The 17,081-nt window shown below is 42.7% G+C and overlaps 1 protein-coding gene across 29 annotated transcripts in view; it reads right to left on the bottom strand.

The window, feature by feature from the left end:
• Positions 1-598: 598 nt before the first annotated feature.
• The window catches only part of STAU2 (staufen double-stranded RNA binding protein 2), a 296,365-nt gene continuing 279,882 nt past the window's right edge, over positions 599-17,081 (bottom strand). For all 29 annotated transcript variants that reach the window (XR_011493134.1, XM_070481057.1, XM_070481050.1 and 26 more), the window contains 2 exons: positions 2,460-2,548; positions 599-1,362 (listed from right to left, as the gene is read on the bottom strand). Coding sequence is in view for 28 of the 29 variants with exons in the window: in XM_070481057.1 (XP_070337158.1) it covers positions 1,269-1,362; positions 2,460-2,548 (183 nt within the window). In the remaining variant the exon portion in view is untranslated. The remainder of the gene's footprint in view (positions 1,363-2,459; positions 2,549-17,081) is intronic.

Genomic DNA, 17,081 nt, shown 5'->3' with positions numbered 1-17,081 from the left:
CAGTAAGGAGAAAGCCTGGACAACGAGATGACGTGGGCCAGTCTGGAACCTGGCTCCGAGTCACCGTCACCCGGGAGGCGGCCCTGCAGTTTCACAGATACGGCCGGTGGCACAAGGAGCCCGGACATTATCTAATGCCAGTGCTGTGCAGGATGACTGGCCCGGTGGTGGCCTCTGGGACGGGTTTCACTGAGGCGATATTTAAGAGATGAGAGCGAGGGAACGAAAGGAACATTAACAACACTTCACACAGAAACCGACCAAATTTTTACTGCATTTGCTACACGCTGGATTCCAACATGCTGGTCCAGAGCGTGGCTGGATACAAGCTGGCAAGGCTCTCACGGCTCCTCCGACAAGCTTTCCCTTCCCTGCCATGTACATTATTTATTTTGACCCTACTCACTGTCCCAAGTCCAGAGAGAGGTACTAAAAACACTCTTGATGCAAACAGTGAGTGGCTACAACACACGCATGGGGTGAGTGTGATTTCCACAAGGGAACGTGGAATCCGGAGAAATGTTTGCAGAGGCAAGACGCCTCCTTAGTGGCTAATAGTATTATGGAGCTCAAAACCCACAACTGGTTTTTGTTTCTGTTTTTGTTTTTTTCGTTCCTGGAATATATTGAAACTAGTTGTTCCTAACATTATTTCATATTTTTAGTCAAATAGCTGACCTGATGTAAACCATGTTTGTTTGCATATGTCTTTGAGTAAGTGCGCCTTAGAGTTATTCATATTGATACAGGATGAAGATTACAAATATCTGCATAAAAAGAGACACTTTGTGACTCTCTATGAAGACAACAACCATCACATTCCACAGCACGTCAATTGGTTAAATTTTGAATCGTCAAGCATTATTTAAAACAAGAGAGAGAATCTAACCGAACACGAGCGCCACGACAAAACAATCATAACAACAGAACAAACCCAATTTCTCTATTAATCATTTAAAAATTTTACCTCTGCTTCTAACACCTTTCCTTAATTGTTATTTTAAGCTCCAGTAGCAGGATCAGATTTCTGCTGCCTCTGGGCAAATGAGTTATGATCTGATCTCGAGTTCCAAGGGAAATGCTCAAAGTTTTATTTTTCCCCAGTTGAACAAACAGTACTATGTATATTATCTCTTGTGTTAGAATAGCGTTGTCTTCACATAAGACTCGAATAATGGTATTAGTCATTCATTTCCTTGAACACAGACACCCTCATGCGTGCTGACAGGTTTATAAGGATGCGGTGGCAGGCCTGGTTCTGGGAGCTGCTAGATGACCGGCTTTGATTTCTTGCAGTCCTGAGCGATGGAGCCCGGGTGTGTCTGGTTATTGTCCGCTTTCTCCCCCAGATGCTGGGCTTGTCTGGAAGATTAATACATTAACAAGAGCTGAAGGTCCAGGGTTGCACGTCTTCAGACATGTTTATTAGCAGATGGCACACAGGATTCAAAGGTCACCACCAAAGTGACATTTTAAAGTGAAACAACAATATTTATGTTCAGATAGTCTACTGATGAGATCATGTGGAAATGTTTTTGATTAAATTAGCTTATAAACGGTTGCCAATCTATAGACAACTTAAAATGCCACGTCTGTTTCCCAAATGTTTTCTTCTCATGCTCTCACCTTTTAAATATTAATGGCCAAATGCTGTTTCTGAGGTATGCTTGTTTAACAGCAGATCTGGTGTTTACTTTCTGGGTTATCTATTTTTTGCATTCTAAAAATATTATCTCCTGTGTGTGTCCTGAAATCTCACCTGTTAACATTACTGCTTTGAAAGAGTTTGGATTCCACTATGTAAATACAATTGCTTTCCATTTCTTTAGCATAAATTGGGTCTCTAGAGAGACCACAAATTCAGTCCCGTAGATAAAACCTTATGTTCAATACCATAAAAAAGCTACGAGCTGGATTTCAGAAATATTTATTATAGCCACATTTTTGCCTTTGCAGCCCTTGGGAGCCACACTTCTGTGGCAACGTGCGTTTGTGTTTCACAGAACAATGTGAAAAGCAAAATCCAGCCAAGGGGAGGCAATGCCCCGTCTCCACTTCTCTTTCTTTTCTCTCTGTTGTGCCCACAACTTAGCAGATATGTGAGTGAAAATTTTTACCTCAGAAAACGGTTGAGGGAGAGAATGCTCAATGGTATGAAGTGAAACAGGATCTTTTATGTTTTGCAAGTCCCTATAGTCAACAAAACTCACAAAAATCTTTCCAACAAAGGCAGTAAAATGCACAAATAATTCTCAATTAGTAGATTAAAGCTTTCACAGACATATTATAGGAAATGAATATGACCATGTATACTATTTCTCATTTATTTACATTTAATTGTATTATGAATAATTTTATAAGCTATAAAGATTGTCTTGAGTTTTTTACCTTATTATCTACATCTTATTTTTTGTACAGTTAGAAAATGACAAATGTAAGAATACGACAGATTTACTCACTTTTCAAGGGAACCTTTTTCAATATTCATGGCCCCTTCCATTGGATCCAGTCCTTGTTCAGAAAATTGTTTCAAGGCACTTAAAGCTGCCTAAAATGAAAACAAACAAACAAACAGGGAGATCCATTCACTGACTTCAATGTAACAAATAGGTAATTGTAAAAGAAAGCTGAGGTATATAATAAAAACTATCATTTTCATTAGTCTAAATAAATGTTTTTTTGCATCATTTAGCAAAATTACATTTGAAAGGCTGTATTATCATGGAGCACTATATATACTATGAGGGCTTATTCTGAGTGGGGGGAGGTGGAGAGAGGAATCTCCACAAGTCTCAGGCCATATCCATACTTTTGTAAAATCATGATGTTTTATCGGCAAAAGTAGAAACACACTGAAGAAAAAGTGTATTAGCCCATGATACTTTGAGGATGACTTTGCATAATTTCTTCTCACATTACGGAAACTACACATTGTCTTCCTTCTGATGTGAGAACATCAGATTTTCCCAAATTGGGTACCCTTTCCAAAGTTAGCATGAAAGCATTATTCAAGTTTATAGACATTTAGCCCAAAGCAAGTCACAGAATGTGAATGGAGGAATGGACCGAAGACACTCATGCATACCGCGGGGATGGTATGATGGTGTCCCGTGAGGAGAGAAAATTCGCGCTCCCAGGGGCCCTGGGGAGGCGGGCCTGGCCAGGCAGAGCCTCCGGAGGTGTTGATATGCCCGTGATGCGTGGGATGCTGAAGGGTGTTGACAGGCTGATGGAGCCTCGCTGGATAGCTGGGAGGCACCAAAAATGCGATGCTGATAAGATCTGCATAACTTGTTGACACTCTTGTGCACGTTCCAAATTGTTATTTCTCTGAATAAGAATTTGGATCCTCTTCCCTCCCCTGCACCCCACCACTTTTAAGCTCAAATAGAGGGGCTTTGTTGAGTCTGAGATAGGTGCGAGCAGACACAGTTGTTTGAATCTTGGAGACCCTGCTGGGTGACACCTTGGTCATCTGTATCTTCTCAACTGCCTTTGAAAAAGAGCGAACTCTTGCAGTTTCCAAAACTTTTATCTGCCAAGGGCCCGTTTTGGGAAGCTAAGTACATGATCTCTTTTAAATTTCTTTATTTGTAATATACGATTTGGTTTTGATTTTAAAGTGAATACATCTTATTTTTTTAGTGCAGTTTTAGGTGTACAGAAAAATGGAGCAGGTAGTGCAGAGTGCCCTCTCTCTCCAACCCTCAACATAGTGGCCCCTATTATTAACATCCTGCATTAGTGTGATATCTTTGTTATAACTGATGAGCCAACATTGATATATTGTCAATAACTGAAGTCCATAGTGTACATTAGGTTCACTCTTTGCGTTGTACATTCTATGGGTTTTGAAAAATGCATCATTCACGTATCCACCATTATAGTATCATACGTAACAGGTTCACTCCTCTCAAAATCTCCTGTGTTTCACCTGTTTGTCCCTCCTCCCTATCTCCCCACACCCCTGGCAACCACTGAACTTCTCACCATCTCTATAGTTTTGCTTTTTCCAGAATGTCATATGGTTGGAATCATTTCAGATCGATTTCTTTCACTTAGCAATGTTCGTTGACGGTTCCTCCACGTCTTTTCATGGCTTGACAGCTCTTCTTTTTTTTATCGCCAAATAATATTTCATTGTATGGATGTACCACAGTGTGTTTATCCAGTCACCTATTGAGAGACATCTTGGTGCTTCCAGGTTTTGATGATTATGAATAAAGCTGCTATAAACATCAGTGTGCAGATTTTTGTGTAATATTTTTAATATTTTTTCTCCCTTCTCTCTTGGTCTTTCTTTCCATTTTTTAAATCACAACTCCTATACTCAACCAAAAGTAACAATATGTCCTTTTCTTTTTCTTTAGACTACTCCTTCCTTGCAGCTCTCTCAACTCGTCTCTCTAGTTCAGTTCTCATCTGAACTTTCGCTCGTGTCTGCAGCCCCGGCCTGGGCACGCTGGGGCAGGGAAGGGGCTAGGCCCTGGCTCTCTGTTTTCGCCTGTATCTCTTTGAAACTGGAGTCCTGCAGGGCCCTGCCCCACCACTCCTGATCTTGGTCCATACTCACACTATACAGCAGCTGGTGCAGGTTGTGGTGGCAGGGAAGTGCCAACCTCAGTTGTGTGGGAGCAGGGTGGCCATGTCACTGGGGAATGTTGTTGGTTGAATTGTGCCCCGTGCCAATTCATATGTTGAAGTCCCAACCCCTAATACCTCCTAATGTGGCCTTATTTGGAAATAGGGTCATTGCAGATGTAATTAATTAAGACGAAGTCATACTAGGGTAGGGTGGGCCCTGATCCAACATGACCAATGTCCTTATAAAAAGGTGAAATTTAGACACAGCCACATGCACAGGGAGAACACAATGTGAAGAGGAAGGCAGAGACTGGAGTGACGCAGCAGAAGCCAGGGAACACCAAAGATTGCCAGCAAACCATCAGAAGCTGGGAGAGAGGCATGGAACAGATCCCTCACAGCCTTCAGGAAGAACGAACCCTGCCAAAACCTTGATCCTAGACTTCCAGCTTCCAGAACCACGAAACAACAAGTTACTGTTGATTAAGCGGCTCAATTTGTGGTACTTTGTTGTGCAATTCTAACAAACTAACATAGGTACATCATAACTCTGCTATAAGGATAGTAGAACCTCTTTCTCCTCTCTCTGATATTTCCTTTTATTACCTTTTTATTATAAAAATGTTTTTTTGTTACAGAAAAATCATACATAGACGAGTAGAACGAATATGAAAATATTCACAATTCCACCCACCATTCACAACTCGGTGAATGTCTTGCTGCATCCTTTTCTATCCCCTCCCGATACGTTCATACTTCAGCCTGGATCACATCTTAACACTGCCTTATAACTTGCTCTTTTCATGGAACGTGAGCAGTTCTCTGGATCAACAGGAACATTTCAGTAGCATCGTTTCACCTGACTGCACAGCATCCCATTGACTTTACGCACCTTCCTGTATTTAGCCAATCCCTACTGTTGCATGTTTAGGCCACTCCCAATTTTTAAGCTGTTACTAACACTGTACCAAGCTTCCTAATATTCACACCTTTGTGTACCACCTCAATAATTTCCGTATGATAAATTCCTAGAAACTGAATTTCCAGGCCAAAGAGCACGCACATTTTTAAAGATCTAATACGAGCTTTCTGTCTGCCCTCAGAGAGGTTGCACCCACACCAGCAGGGTGAGGAGCATCTGTTTCTCTAGGTGCTTTTCGAATTACCTCTCAGAACCACATTGTGGGTCATTCGAGCAAACCAGTTTTGTCATTTTATGGGCCCACCTTATCTTTCTTTTCTTTTTTTTTTTTTTAAAGATTTTGTTTTTCCTTTTTCTCCCAAAACCCCGTGGTACATAGTTGTGTATTTTCAGTTGTGGGTCCTTCTAGTTGTGGCATGTGGGATGCCGCCTCAGCGTGGCCTGATGAGCGATGCCATGTGCACGCCCAGGATTCAAACCGGTGAAACCCTGGGCCATTGCAGCGGAGCGCGAGAACTTAACCACTAGGCCACGGGGCCAGCCCCCCACCTTATTTTTCATTTGTCCATCCTGACCGCTTAATTTATTCAATAGACTTGGCTTTGAGAGATGTTTGGTTGCTTTCAAAAATTAAATTCACCCTCAAAAGACCTAGATTTGGACAATTCCACTCTCCTAGAAAGAAAGTCACAGTCTCACTTTTACTCAATTAGTTGACCTCTGAGGTCCGTTCAAGTCTTGAGATGCTGAGGTGGCTGGACAGCCTTCTCAGGTGACTATGCTAAGAAAAGTCCTGTGGGTCCGTACATTCCTGTGGGCTTGTCACATGCACCTGAGCTCTGGAGTCCCACCTCATATGTGCAGGGCAAAAAACCAGCCCCACTCACTGCTAAGCTCTAAAGACCAGTCCACGCCTGACCTTTCCAGATAACCCAATGTTGTAGGGCAGGCTAATGAACTTAGAGTTCTTTGTCTATTCAACAATTTATTACTATTATTATTATTGGTGAGGAAGATTGGCCCTGAGCTAACATCTGTGCCAATCTTCCTTTTTTTGCTTGAGGAAGATTGTCTCTGAGCTAACATCTGTGCCCATCTTCCTCTACTTGGTTTGTGGGATGCTGCCACAGCATGGCTTGACGAGCAGTGTGTAGGTCCACACCCAAGATGGGAACCTGCAAACTCCGGGCTGCCAAAGCAGAGCGCACAAACTTAACCACTACGCCACAGGGCCAGCCCCTACATTGAACAATTTTGACCAAATGAACATCTATTTTGTTCTGACCATTAATTATTGGCAGGAATGCTGATTTTTATCAATTCCTTCCCAATGGACTGTTACAGAAGGCTACTCAGAAAGCTAAATTTGTGGTGTGGTGTTGCTGAATGAGACTCTGGAGGGCTCCTGAGCTTCTTGGTTCTGTTTTTATTCCCAACAAGGCCAAATGACAACCAAAACCAAATTTTTAAAAAACCTTAAAAAATCATTTATAGGCTAATTGTAACCCATTTTCACAACAGACATCACTAATTTTATTGCACTTTGCTTTATTGTGCTTTGTAGATATTGTGCTTTTTACAAACTGAAGGTTTACGGCAACCCCGCATCGAGCAGGTCTAATGACGCTAATTTTTCAAATAGCATTTGTTCACTTCATGTCTCTGGGTCACATTTTGGTAATTCTTGCAATATTTCAAACTTTTTCATTATTATATTTGTTATGGTGATCTGTGATCAGTGATCTTTGATGATACTATTGTAATTGTTTTGGGGTGCAACAAACAGCGCCCATATAAGAAAGCAAACTTAATCGATGTATATGTGTCTTCTCACTGCTCCACTGACTGGCCATTCTCCTGTCTCTCTCCTTCTCCTCAGGCCTCTCTATTCCCTGAGACACAACCATATTGAAATTAGGCCAATTAATATCCCTACAACGGCCTCTAAGTATTCAAGTAAAAGGAAGAGTTGGACATCTGTCTCTTTAAATCAAAAGCTAGAAATGATTAAGCTTAGTGAGGAAGGCATGTCGAAAGCCGAAATAGGCCGAAAGCTAAGCTTCTTGCACCAAACAGTTAGCTGAATTGTGAATGCAAAGGAAAAGTTCCTGAAGGAAATTAAAAGCGCTACTCCAGTGAACACACGAATGATAAGAAAGCAAAACAACCTTAGCGGTGACATGGAAGAAGTTTTAGTGGTCTGGGTAGAAGAACAAACCAACCACAACGTTCCCTTAAGCCAAAGCCTAACCCAGAACAAGGCCCTAACTCTCTTCTCTGTGAAGGCTGAGAGAGGTGAGGAAGCTGCAGAAGAAAAGTCTGAAGCCAGCAGAGGTTGGTTCATGAAGTTTAAGAAGCCGTCTCCATAAAAGAAAAGTGCAAGTTGAAGCAGCAAGTGCTGATGGAGAAGCTGCAGCTGGTTATGCAGAAGATCTAGCTGAGATCGTTAATGAAGGTGCTACACTCAACAACAAATTCTCAATGTAGATGGAACAGCCTTCTATTGGAAGAAGATGCAACCTAGGACTTTCATAGCTAGAGAGGAGAAGTCAGTGCCTGGCTTCAAAGCTTCAAAGGACAGGCTGACTCTCTTCTTAGGGGCTAATGCAGCTGGTGACTTAAGTTGAAGCCAATGCTCACTTACCATTCTGAAAATCCTGGGGCCCTTAAGAATGATGCTCAATCTACTCTGCCTGTGCTCTATAAATGGAACAGCAAAGCCTGGATGACAGTGTATCTGTTTCCAACATGGTTTACTGAATATTTTAAGCCTCTGTTGAGACCTACTGCTCAGAAAAAAGGATTCCTTTCAAAATATGACTGCTCTCTGACCATGCATCTGGTCACCCAAGAGCTTTCATGGAGATGTACCAGATTAATGTTTTCATGCCTGCTATTACAACATCCATTCTGCAGCCCATGGATCAAGGAGTCATTTCAACTTTCAAGTCTTACTATTTAAGAAATACATTTCATAAGGCTTTAGCTGCCATAGATAATGATTCCTTTGATGGATCCAGGCAAAGTCAATGGAAAACCTAGAAAAGATTCATCATTCTAGATGCCATTAAGAACATTTGTGATTCATGGAAAGAGCTCAAAATATCAACATTAACAGGAGTTTGGAAGAAGCTGATTCCAACCCTCAAGGATGACTTTGAGGGGTTCAAGACTTCAGTGGGGGAGTAACTGCTGATGTGGTGGAAACAGCAAGAGAACTAGAATTCGAAGAGGAGCCTGAAGATGTGACTGAATGGCTGCAATGTCATGATCAAACAAAAATAGATGAGGAGCTGCTTCTTATTGATGAGCAAAGAATGTAGTTTCTTGAGATTGCATCTACTCCTGACAAAGATGCTGTGAAGATTGTTGAAATGACAACACAGGATTTAGAATATGACATAAACTTAGTTGATAAAGCAGTGGCAGGGTTTGAGAGGATTGACTCCAATTTTGAAAGAATTTCTACTGGGGGTAAAATGCTATCAAACAGCATCACATACTAGGGAGAAATCGTTCATGAAAGGAAGAGTCAATTGATGTGGCAAACTTCATTGTTGTCTTATTTTAAGAAATTGCCACAGCCACCCCAGCCTTCAGCAACTACCACTCTGATCAGTCAGCAGCTATCAACATCCAGGTAAGACCCTCCACCAGCAAGAAGATACAACTTGCTGAAGGCTCAGATGATGATTAGCATTTTTTAGTCATAAAATACTTTTAAATTAAGGTATGTACATTGTTTTTTTAGACATAAGGCAAAACTCATGACTCACTTTATCACAATATTCGCTTTATTGTGGTGCTCTGGAACTGAACCCACAGAGTCTCCGAGGTATGTCTGTAGTTGCTTTTGGAATACTTGTTGCCTGAATACGAGGAACCAAAAGTCTTGCTTTGCCTAGTCCAGGACCCAGTGACACCTGCTGTCTTCCATTCAACCAGAGATGCACATAAGAGATGAAGGCCTGCTCTCAGGTCTCAGGGAGCAGGTTCAGTGTTTCAGCTCTTACAAAATCTCCTGGATGCTTTTATCAACTTGTCAGGCAGGTCCCCATGCACTGTCAAAATGCCTGTCATCATCCAAAGAATGTCCTACAGGCTGCAACGGCGGTGCACTCTTTCACTCGATGCCATGAACGGATTTTCAGAATTCTTGCGTGCCTGCTTCCCTCCGAAGGTATGCTGAAAGGCTTCCAAATAACATCCCCTTATCTATCTGATGAGATAAGTCAACCCACATCTTATAGATAACACCAAATACAATTGCTTATAAATATGAGAGGACTTCTTTCTAATTTATAAAAGGCAATGAAGACGATTTATCTTCTCTGTAAACAGTAGTAGGTCCCATTTGGTGAGCATCACTCTGCCATAGTCATGAGACTGGGCAGTGACCTCAGGTGTTAGCCCTGCAAGGTAGGTCCCACCACAGGAATTCAGTAGCCTACTCTCGGTCACACAGTTAGCAAGTGGCAGAGTGGAGATTTGAACCCAGCCCACATTCTTGACGACATCAATTTATTTCCTCCAAACTCAAAAATTGCTCACATTCCACCTACCCAATTTTAGCACAATGCCTTTCAATAGCATTATTTCAATTCACTCTTGTTACCTCTTCCATACACATTCTATTAACTATTTCCCACAATAATACTTGAGGTAAGTTCTCAAAATTATCTCCATTTTCTAGAGGGGGATTTATTATCTTGGGGGATCACACAGTCAGTTTCCAGTCTCCAGCCTTCTTGCGGTCTCTGGGTTGACTTCTGAGCCTTCCGTCAGCACTTCTGTTAGACTTGCAGTTTTGGCTAAAACTAAATCACTGTAGTAGTTATTTTGTCACTTAGAATTACCCAATGACCACAAATGAGGTGACTTGATTCTCCATTTCTTAGCATCCTGAAGGTATCGAGTCTCGCTCGCTTGACTTGCCTCCCCTCGCTGTTGTTCTGGGAAGAGTTCATTTCTCACCTTCTAGTGGTTGCAGGCAGGAGGGAGAAACAAGCCCCAGAGTCTGCTTGAATTGGGTGTTTCCCTGGGGTTGTGGGATGGAGGATACTGCACTGAGAAGAGTTACTGGGATTGCAAAGGCGATATGGACAGAGGAAGAGGAGGAAGAGTTTGGCAGTGGTGTATAGACAGCGATAAGCCGAATATGTTTAGGAAAGCGTAGATGGGCAGGGGCTGCCGACCAGGTGCCTCCTCTTACAGGTATTAATAGAACACTTGGTCAGCTGCTTCCTCCCTCGCTGGTCACGAGCTTGACTGGAGAATCAGGGGCTCCCCTCCCACCCTCACCCCAAGTTCATCACCCCCTACTTTCCCAGAAAGGACACTTTACAGATTAAAAAATTTCATGGAATGAGATGGGTTTGCTTCGCTTTCTACAGCAAAATGCCCCAAACAATAGGATTATGCAGCGGTGCCTGAAATAGCCACATTACATTTAGCAAGACCCAATTACCAATCTCTTCAAAGAAGGACGTATAATGGAGTGGATTTGTGAACAAAGACGAAAATTTAACAGTCCACAAAAATGTTTTACTATGCACCTCCAAATCTGTCCAGAAGATGGTAAAATCAACAAAATCTTCATGTTTAAACTACTCGAACCAGATCAACTGTTACTCGCTAGAGGCCAGTTCCTTTAAAAAAATTAAGAACATACTATAAATATGCTACATGATATTAAAGTACACTTTGTTTGGAGTGAGGGAAAAATCAAATAACCTTCATTTGGGGAGATATATTTAAGAAGCAAGTTCTGTAGTGTCTGTTTACTGAGGGGGTAAACAGATAACAAGATGTTGAGCTCCCACTGTCTGCCGTTCACCCTGTCGGCATGGGCAATTTGCTGTGTGATAAATGTAAACTAATCTTGGGGAGTCGTGGGAAGGAGGGAAATCTGGGTTCCTTAATGAGGAACATCCTGAACGATGCTTAAACCCAAGTTGTATAACTTCCCACACACTGCGGATTCGAGAATTTCAAAGATATACTAACATAAGTACCCAGACCCTCCATACGGCTTTGGCCATAAACAAATAGATAACAATGATTTCACTGCCAAGGTCAGAAAATGTTTCCCTGCCAAACCAAAACAAACTCGCTCAGCATCCATTTGTATGTTACCATGGCCTACCAACTGACTTCTTAAACTTCAGCTTTATGACAATTTACATGTTCTGGGATTAAATCAATAGAAGAAAGGCACATCCAAGACAATGCATGTAGCTTCGTTTGAAATGAGAAAAATTAAGAAAGTATTTTAAAGAAGTGAATGATGTTTCCTTTTCAGCACATTTGTATCCATGTATGTGTGTGTGTCTCCCTTAGAGGAAAGGAGCTGCATAGATACATAGAAATATTTTTGTCCCCAAAAGATTTTACAACTGTTTTGTGAGTAAAGCCCCAGAGGTTCTAGAACAGATGTCACTACCATTTCATGTATCGCTTGTTTTGTGTGTAGTTATAGCAATGCCAGAAACATGATGCCAATTAGATACTTTCCATGCCTGTTTGTTGGTCTTGGTTCACGTGTGTGCGTGTGTGTGTGTGTGTGTGTGTCTACAGTATGGAGGTGAGTCTTTCCAACCATTTCTACAATTTCTGACTTTCCTCTCAATACACAAGTAGCAAATTGTGTTGCTTCCTTCTTTGGGGGTTAAATAGTTTTTAATGACAATGGAACTCTGAGAGAAAACAATGGTCTTCGTTAGCAAAATGTGAATTTTAATTCATCCCCTTAATGACACGCGGTTCTCTTTGGAGTCTTTGAACAAGATCCTTTTATTTCTTTTTCTCCCATTTCACACTTTTCCCACCGATTTCATATCCTGAATCCCAGAAACAGACAGGCTGTTCCCATTAAAGTCGATGGTAACCATACATGTCCGAACGTGGCCTTCATTTGTAAGTAAGTGTTCAAGGTTTGTTTTGTTTTGCCCGTTCCCCGTCCAGAGCTTGCTCATGTGGCAGTCTTCCTGGGAGCAGATCTAACTGCTGGATTCATTTCAGAACGTACAGTGGTCATGTACCCAGCTCATTAAATCAGTCTCCTTTAATCAGAAAATGAGGGGCTTCAAATACAAACGTCTTCATTTTCAGTTGAGGCCTCGCCTAACTTCTTATCCCAACAATCTTTGAGACTGACTCTATATGAAATCATTTAAATGACTGAAAACCCAGAAAGTTCTTCAGGAAGCTTGAAAGTGAACGTTAATGTTTTCAAGTTATCATTTGCTTGCTTGGAAAGGCCTATAACTAAAAGCCAAGTCTCTCTTTATATAAAGGAAGAGAAGCCAAGAAGAGAAAATTGTATTTCTAAATTTTATCACATTATGATAGGATCCTCAGTCCATTACATTTCAGATGAATCAATGATAGGACTTTAAAAATAAAACAAAAAATAGGATTATACTGAGTTTTCATTAAACCATTTGCTCCCTGCTTTCTAACAATTTCATTATAGCTCACACTTTCCATTCATGCTTACATAATCCTATTGGTTCAGGTAATTTCCATAAAATTGGTACTTTATAAAATGGCTTACTGTTGGAAGAAAGGCACGTCAGCCTGCTAAGGTGATGACTACTTATTGTGAGGAAAATAAGGGGGGGTGGGTGGTCGAAGACAGGCAGGTTTTAGAGAGTCAGCTAAAACAAAGGCCAGGAATTTCGACTAGAATTTGGGGAATTAGTACAAATTTAGGCACTTAAACTCCAGACTTAGCCATCACCTTTATTTCTGCAGTGAGGCGCTTACGTTGGGTGATCCACGTAGCTGCCAGCCTTGACAATGATACAGAGTGGAATTTAGAGCAGGATTAACTGTGCTGAGGGACGTTTTCAGTGTGTTCAGAACAAACTGAAGCCGCGTCATCCATGCTGCCGTCTTCCTCCAGCCGTGCCGTTTCTGTCTTACCCACATCGTTCCTTTTTAAATTCCTGTTTTGTCCTCTTTCAAATTATTTTTATTCAACAAAAAGTCCCCTTTGTAATGGCATTTCCCAAAACCTGGCGCTAGGCACAAAGCCGCGTGTCTGTGAGTGGCAGCAGCGTCGCTCTCCGTGCTTGGCAGGATAATGTCCCCCAAAGGTGTCCATGTCCTGATCCCCGGAATCTGTGCATATGTCACCTCCGGTGGCAAAGGTGGCCTTGCAGAGGGGATGGAGGTCTGAACATTGAGATGAGAGATTGTCCTGGACTGTCCAAGTGGGTCCAGTCTGATCACACGAGTCCTTAAAATCAGAGAACCCTTCCTGGCTTTGTCAGAAGCAAAGACATGGCCGGGGGAAAAGAGGAGCGAAGAAATGCAACGTCGTTAGTTTTGAAGATGGAGGAAGGGGGGCACCAGCCAAGGAATGTGGGTGGCCTCCAGAAGCTGGAAAAGGCAGGGAGACCAATTCGCCCCTAGAGACCCCCCACAGGAACTGTCTACACCTTGATTTTAGCCCAGTGAGACCCCGTCTAACTTCTGACCTACAAAACTCTGAGATAATACATTTGCATTGTGTTAATCCACGACGTCTTTTAATTTGTTATAGCAGCAAGAGAAAACTAATACACTCTTCCTGTCATCTGGAAAAGGAAAGGGAAAGGGCATGACATTTGGAGGCCTGATGGACACGGCTCTATTGCAGAGCAGCTGTGTGTCTTTATGCATGTTACTTTACCTTTCTGAGCCTCTTTTCCATCATCTGTAAATTGGAGACTACACCGACTGCATCAGATTGTTTGAGGGGTAAATGCCTGGACGGTAGTGGTGTTTAATGAACAAGCACTTTATTACGCATCTTTCTCTCCTTTGCTCTCTCTCGAGCCCAACATCCAGTCATCAAATACTTTATGTTCTCTATCTCCATGTTAATTTATGTCCAGTTTCCTGTATATTTCTACTAATTTTTTCCAGCACATTGCTCATCCATCTCTCTTCATTAGAGAACACTATCATTCTGCCTCCCCCTTAATCAAAAGCCATTAATAGCTCCCAGCTCCAGAATAACTTTCTGTATCCTTGGCCTGGCACTCAAGGCTCTCCATCAGCTGGCCCCACCCAACCTCACCACCTCAGTCACTGCCGTCTATTGCAGTGTGTTTCCCGGAGAGTGATCCCCAAACCAGCAGACAAGTCACCAGCCTCAGGAACACCTGGCAGGTGTCAGGATTATCAATAAGCTCCCGGGCCAGTTGGCCTGGAGACACACTGACATTTATGAAGTCTTGCCCACTTGATTCTTCCGTCCTGGTCAGACTGGTCTACTTCCTGTCCGCTGGAGATATCTGAGTCTTTTCCACCTCTCAGGGTGGACTTCCCTGATTCTCAGCCTGTCTCCTACCCATGGATTTCTGATAGCCCTTGCCACTTGCCTTTCTGAACTGAGTCATCGTCGATGTGTTGACGTCCTGTCTCCCAGGTTGTTGGTCAGCCCTTGCCTGGCAGAGCCGTTTTCCTGTTTGAAATCTCCACAATGTGTTTACAAAGCCTTCAAGTATTCCTTAATAGATTATCCGTCGGCTTCCATCTGAAGCTCCCGCGACAGACAAGTGCTTGCAGACATATCTCCTCTTTCTGCTTTCTCTCTGTTCTGTGGCAGCATCTGGCCCTTGCTCGCCTTCTCCCCTGCAGGGCGTCCCCCACAGCTCCTCTCCATCCAGGCTCTCTCTCCCCCTATCAAGCACCCCCCACCCCCACCCCCAGGCTCTGTGGCCAATGTGCCATGGGATCAACATGGGAAAGCAGGGCTGGGTTGTACCTATCCACGTGAGAGGAGGTTCTCCTGCCTTTTAATTTAGCTCCAAGGGATACAGATGATAGTTTCTGTCTTTTCGAAACGTCAGTCATTCGGGCTTTAGCTTCTATCATTTTTGAGGTCTGCAACTAGCGCGTCGCCCTCCCCAGGCCAGTGTGAGGTCTTCAAAGGAAGAGCCTGGGAAACCCTACCTGGAGGACCCCACAACAGGGGCTTTGCTGAAGACCGTCAAGGTGGCACATCCTGGAACAGAGGACCGGAGAGGAGCCTCTTTTGCCCAAGGAGAGCCTGGCTCTGCAGGGCCGTCATGGCTGAATTCTGCATTGGCAGCCCTCCCCTCCACTGCCCGAAGGTCTATTTGAGATTTCTTAGTCCTTTGATATCCTACTCCAAAGAGAATGAGAGGCATTCCCACTGAGCATGGGCACATATGGCTCTGTCTATTCAGGAATTCCATTTGGGTTTGAGTATGTGATTGATAAAATTTACACTACAGTTATATCATAATTTTCACTGCTCGCTTAATGTATTCCTGGATTGCATGGGGGGTGGAGGTTGGGAACAGGGAGTGATGGTCAAACAATACAAACTTGAAAGTTCTGTATAATTCTGAACCTGTGATTGTACTGAAATAGAGTCCCAGGTGGTACAGGCATGTGGCTCACAGGCCTTACTGATTCTCCAAAGGGTGAGGCATGCAGAAGCCTGATTTCTTCCTCGGGGCAGTTGGTGGCCATCTTAGTGGCCAGATTGCAGCAGGGAGGGGCCAGAACAGACCTTCACCTCCACTTTGGATGTCTCCTTAGCCCCTTACGGACACCTGATTTTATATATGTATAAAATTTATATATATTGTATATATAATTTACATTATAAATATATATTTACTTTTTAAAATAAAAGTTCCAAACATTCACAAAAGTACAAAGAAGAGTATACTGAACCCCCACAGACCTATCACTCGGATCAAGAATTACCAGTATTTTGCCAACCTTCTCTCATCTTTCTCCATGCTTTTCCTGTAGTGTTCCAAACCAAATATCAGATATTTGCCAAAGATACATGCCATTTTCACACTTAACAAAATAAGACCTTTCTATCATCTAAATACTCAAGTTGGGGCTGGCCCTGTGGCCAAGTGGTTAAGTTCACCCATTCAGCTTGGGTGGCCCAGGGTTCGCTGGTTTGGATCCTGGGCATGGACCTACACATGGCTCATCAAGCCATGCTGTGGCAGCATCCTACATGGAAGAACTAGAATGACCTACAACTAGAATATACAACTGTGTACTGGGGCTTTGAGGAGAAAAAAAAAGAGGAAGATAGGCAACAGATGTTAGCCCAGGGCCAATCTTCCTCACCAAGAAAAAAAAGCATACCTTAAAAAAAAGTGAATAAATACCCAAGTCATGTTAAAATCTCCCAGATAGTCTCAAAGATATCTTTTAAAGTTGATTTTTGAATCCATATCCCAACAGTTCATGCGTTGTATTTGATTGATCTTTTAAGACCTAGGAGTCCTGTGGCAGGCAGAATAATGTCTTCCAAAGACGCCCATGTCCTAATCTGCGGTATCTGTGAATGTTCTTTTACAAGGGACTTGGCAGATGGGACGATTAGCCTGGATTGCCAGGTGAGTCCAATCTAATCACATGAGTTTCAAATCAGAGAAGCTCTCCCAGCCCTGGTCAGAGATGGAGACATGATGAGCCCAGAAGGGTCGGAGGGATGTGGCATCACTGGCTTTGAATACGGAGGAAGGGTCCACGAACCAAGGAATGCAGTAAGCTAACAGAAGCTGGAAAAGGCCCGGAAACGGAT

The sequence above is a fragment of the Equus asinus genome, chromosome 12, assembly GCF_041296235.1.
Source record: "Equus asinus isolate D_3611 breed Donkey chromosome 12, EquAss-T2T_v2, whole genome shotgun sequence".
NCBI classification, from domain to species: domain Eukaryota; kingdom Metazoa; phylum Chordata; class Mammalia; order Perissodactyla; family Equidae; genus Equus; species Equus asinus.
This window is presented reverse-complemented; position numbering and strand designations above follow the sequence as displayed.